This window comes from Sphaeroforma arctica, assembly GCF_001186125.1.
Source record: "Sphaeroforma arctica JP610 unplaced genomic scaffold supercont1.380, whole genome shotgun sequence".
Classification (NCBI taxonomy): domain Eukaryota; class Ichthyosporea; order Ichthyophonida; genus Sphaeroforma; species Sphaeroforma arctica.
In genome coordinates this window covers 78,395-80,412 of record NW_014040178.1, presented here as the reverse complement: position 1 = coordinate 80,412, position 2,018 = coordinate 78,395, and the positions used below count along the sequence as shown (strand labels likewise).

At 38.4% G+C, this 2,018-nt stretch overlaps 1 protein-coding gene across 1 annotated transcript; it reads right to left on the bottom strand.

The window, feature by feature from the left end:
* Positions 1-523: 523 nt before the first annotated feature.
* Positions 524-1,483, bottom strand: SARC_05753 (hypothetical protein; the record flags this gene model as incomplete). Its single annotated transcript, XM_014300389.1, has 2 exons — positions 1,112-1,483; positions 524-677 (listed from the first exon to the last, which is right to left on the bottom strand). Coding segments are annotated over exons 1-2 (405 nt in total), but the record flags the coding sequence as incomplete, so codon positions are not given.
* Between the last annotated feature and the right edge of the window lie 535 nt (positions 1,484-2,018).

Here is a 2,018-nt window from a genome sequence, read left to right as displayed (position 1 = left end):
ATATATATGTGTGTATATATACATATATATCTATATATATATATATGTATATATATATATCTATATATATATATATTGTTTGAGGGTGGGGGTACATGTGTATATATATATATTGATATATCTTTATATATGTGTGTTTATTACATTTATATTTATGTATGTCCGTTCATGTAAAAACAAGAAATACTGAATAGGTATGTGCACACATATACATATATTTAGTGTATATCTGTTCATATTTGTATTGATAAGCACATCTTGATTTGGATGTAACAATTGAAAGTGTGGCATGAACACAGACTCTGTCGATGTTTTTGATAAATACACTATTCCTATTAACACCAAAGCAGAACTTTCCTATATATACTACTCGATATGGGGCTACGCTAATTAGCGAAATTCCCACACTATGGGTTGGGTGGTGGATCATACTATATATCTACATCTAACTTGAGTAAATTTTCTCCTTAGACATCTGAACACTGAGATAATACAATACAATATCATAAAATCTATGACATACCGCTTGTCTGATGTGATCTGTACAAGCGTGCCCGATTACATCTGGAGGACAGCTATAGCTACTTATTATTCTATCGGGATTAGACTTCAGGCCGATCCAAGGTGTTTCGCCAGCAAGCTGCAGCAGCCTATAAAATTCGCTCTCATCGTTTATACTGCCGAATCCAGAAATTGTGATACAAAATGTTATGACAAATGTCAAAGGATAGTGGTCGTAAGTGATATGGTATAGGTCAAAAGTATACAGAGCTCGCGTCACTATTGCAAGAATCGAGACAACGCACCACCTGTGTTCATGACTCACAGTTAGTATCGACATCAGTGTAGGGTGCGATTGTAGCTGCGTTCCACCCCATGCAAATATACATATCTGAAAACGGCTGTCTTCAGTAGCACTTCACAATTTTTGACAATACGTGTACTGAAAGCCGCTACAATATAACATTGTCGCCAGATAAATTAGTGTGTGCATCAACTCTGTAAGCACCACGATGTCATTTAGTTAGTAATTCACCACGTGTTGATGAACAGAACAGATGGCGCGCGCAGAATTAGTCCAACACGCATACATGCATAAATCGAGTACAACCTTGCCAGCCGACCTCCCAGTAATTCACAAGACGCTGTTGCATCTGTATATGTGGTCTTAGACTCTATTAATAGGGTTGTGGAGGTGGCCCTGTGATCCTCTTTATCGGCCGCCAGTGCAGTACCCGCTTGAGCGATTGTAGCGTAGCTTAGTATTAGAGCGCCAGCAGTCAAGCAAGACGTGAATGCAGATTTAGACTGCATCTTAGAAAGCGAAGCGCCAGCTTGTTGTGTGATCGGGTAACTACCCATATACGACGGTTGTATTTATTATACGATATACTAATATGTGGCGTGATATAATATGGCCGTATATATGGCTGTTCTCTAAGGTAGCTTCGTGCGCTCTGCTAGCCGTTAGGAACACACCAAGAGCTTTTACCCACAAGAGTCCACACCCAATTAAAACAAACCAAAATGAAGGGTGAAACCGTGCATTCGTGCAATTTGTAAAAATACACTCGCTCTTACTTTATATTTAGTTTATGCACGCGGACATCCCAAGTTTGGCTGGAAAAAGCAGCGGATCGAAGTTTTTTATGACAGCTAAAACTGATGTAAAAAAACTGACTACTACTAGTCTACTACAGAGAGGTGAGATCGTTTATGTCATCACTCACTCTCAGTGCTCTGGTGAGTCGTGCAACAGATCTACTAACATCCGAATTTCGGTATCACATTAATAACAACCTACGTTTTTGTTTCAGTTTTACAATCCAATCGAAACCTTTACCGACCGAGGAATCTGATCGATCACTGAGTCATCAGGTTAAGATGACTATAACTCTCTCGAGTGCATTTTTTTATGCTTCATATTTTGTACAAATCAAAATACATCTATATGTACTGTTATGTACTATTTTTTTACAGACTCTCTGTCTCGTTGTAATTACTACTCTGTACTAGAG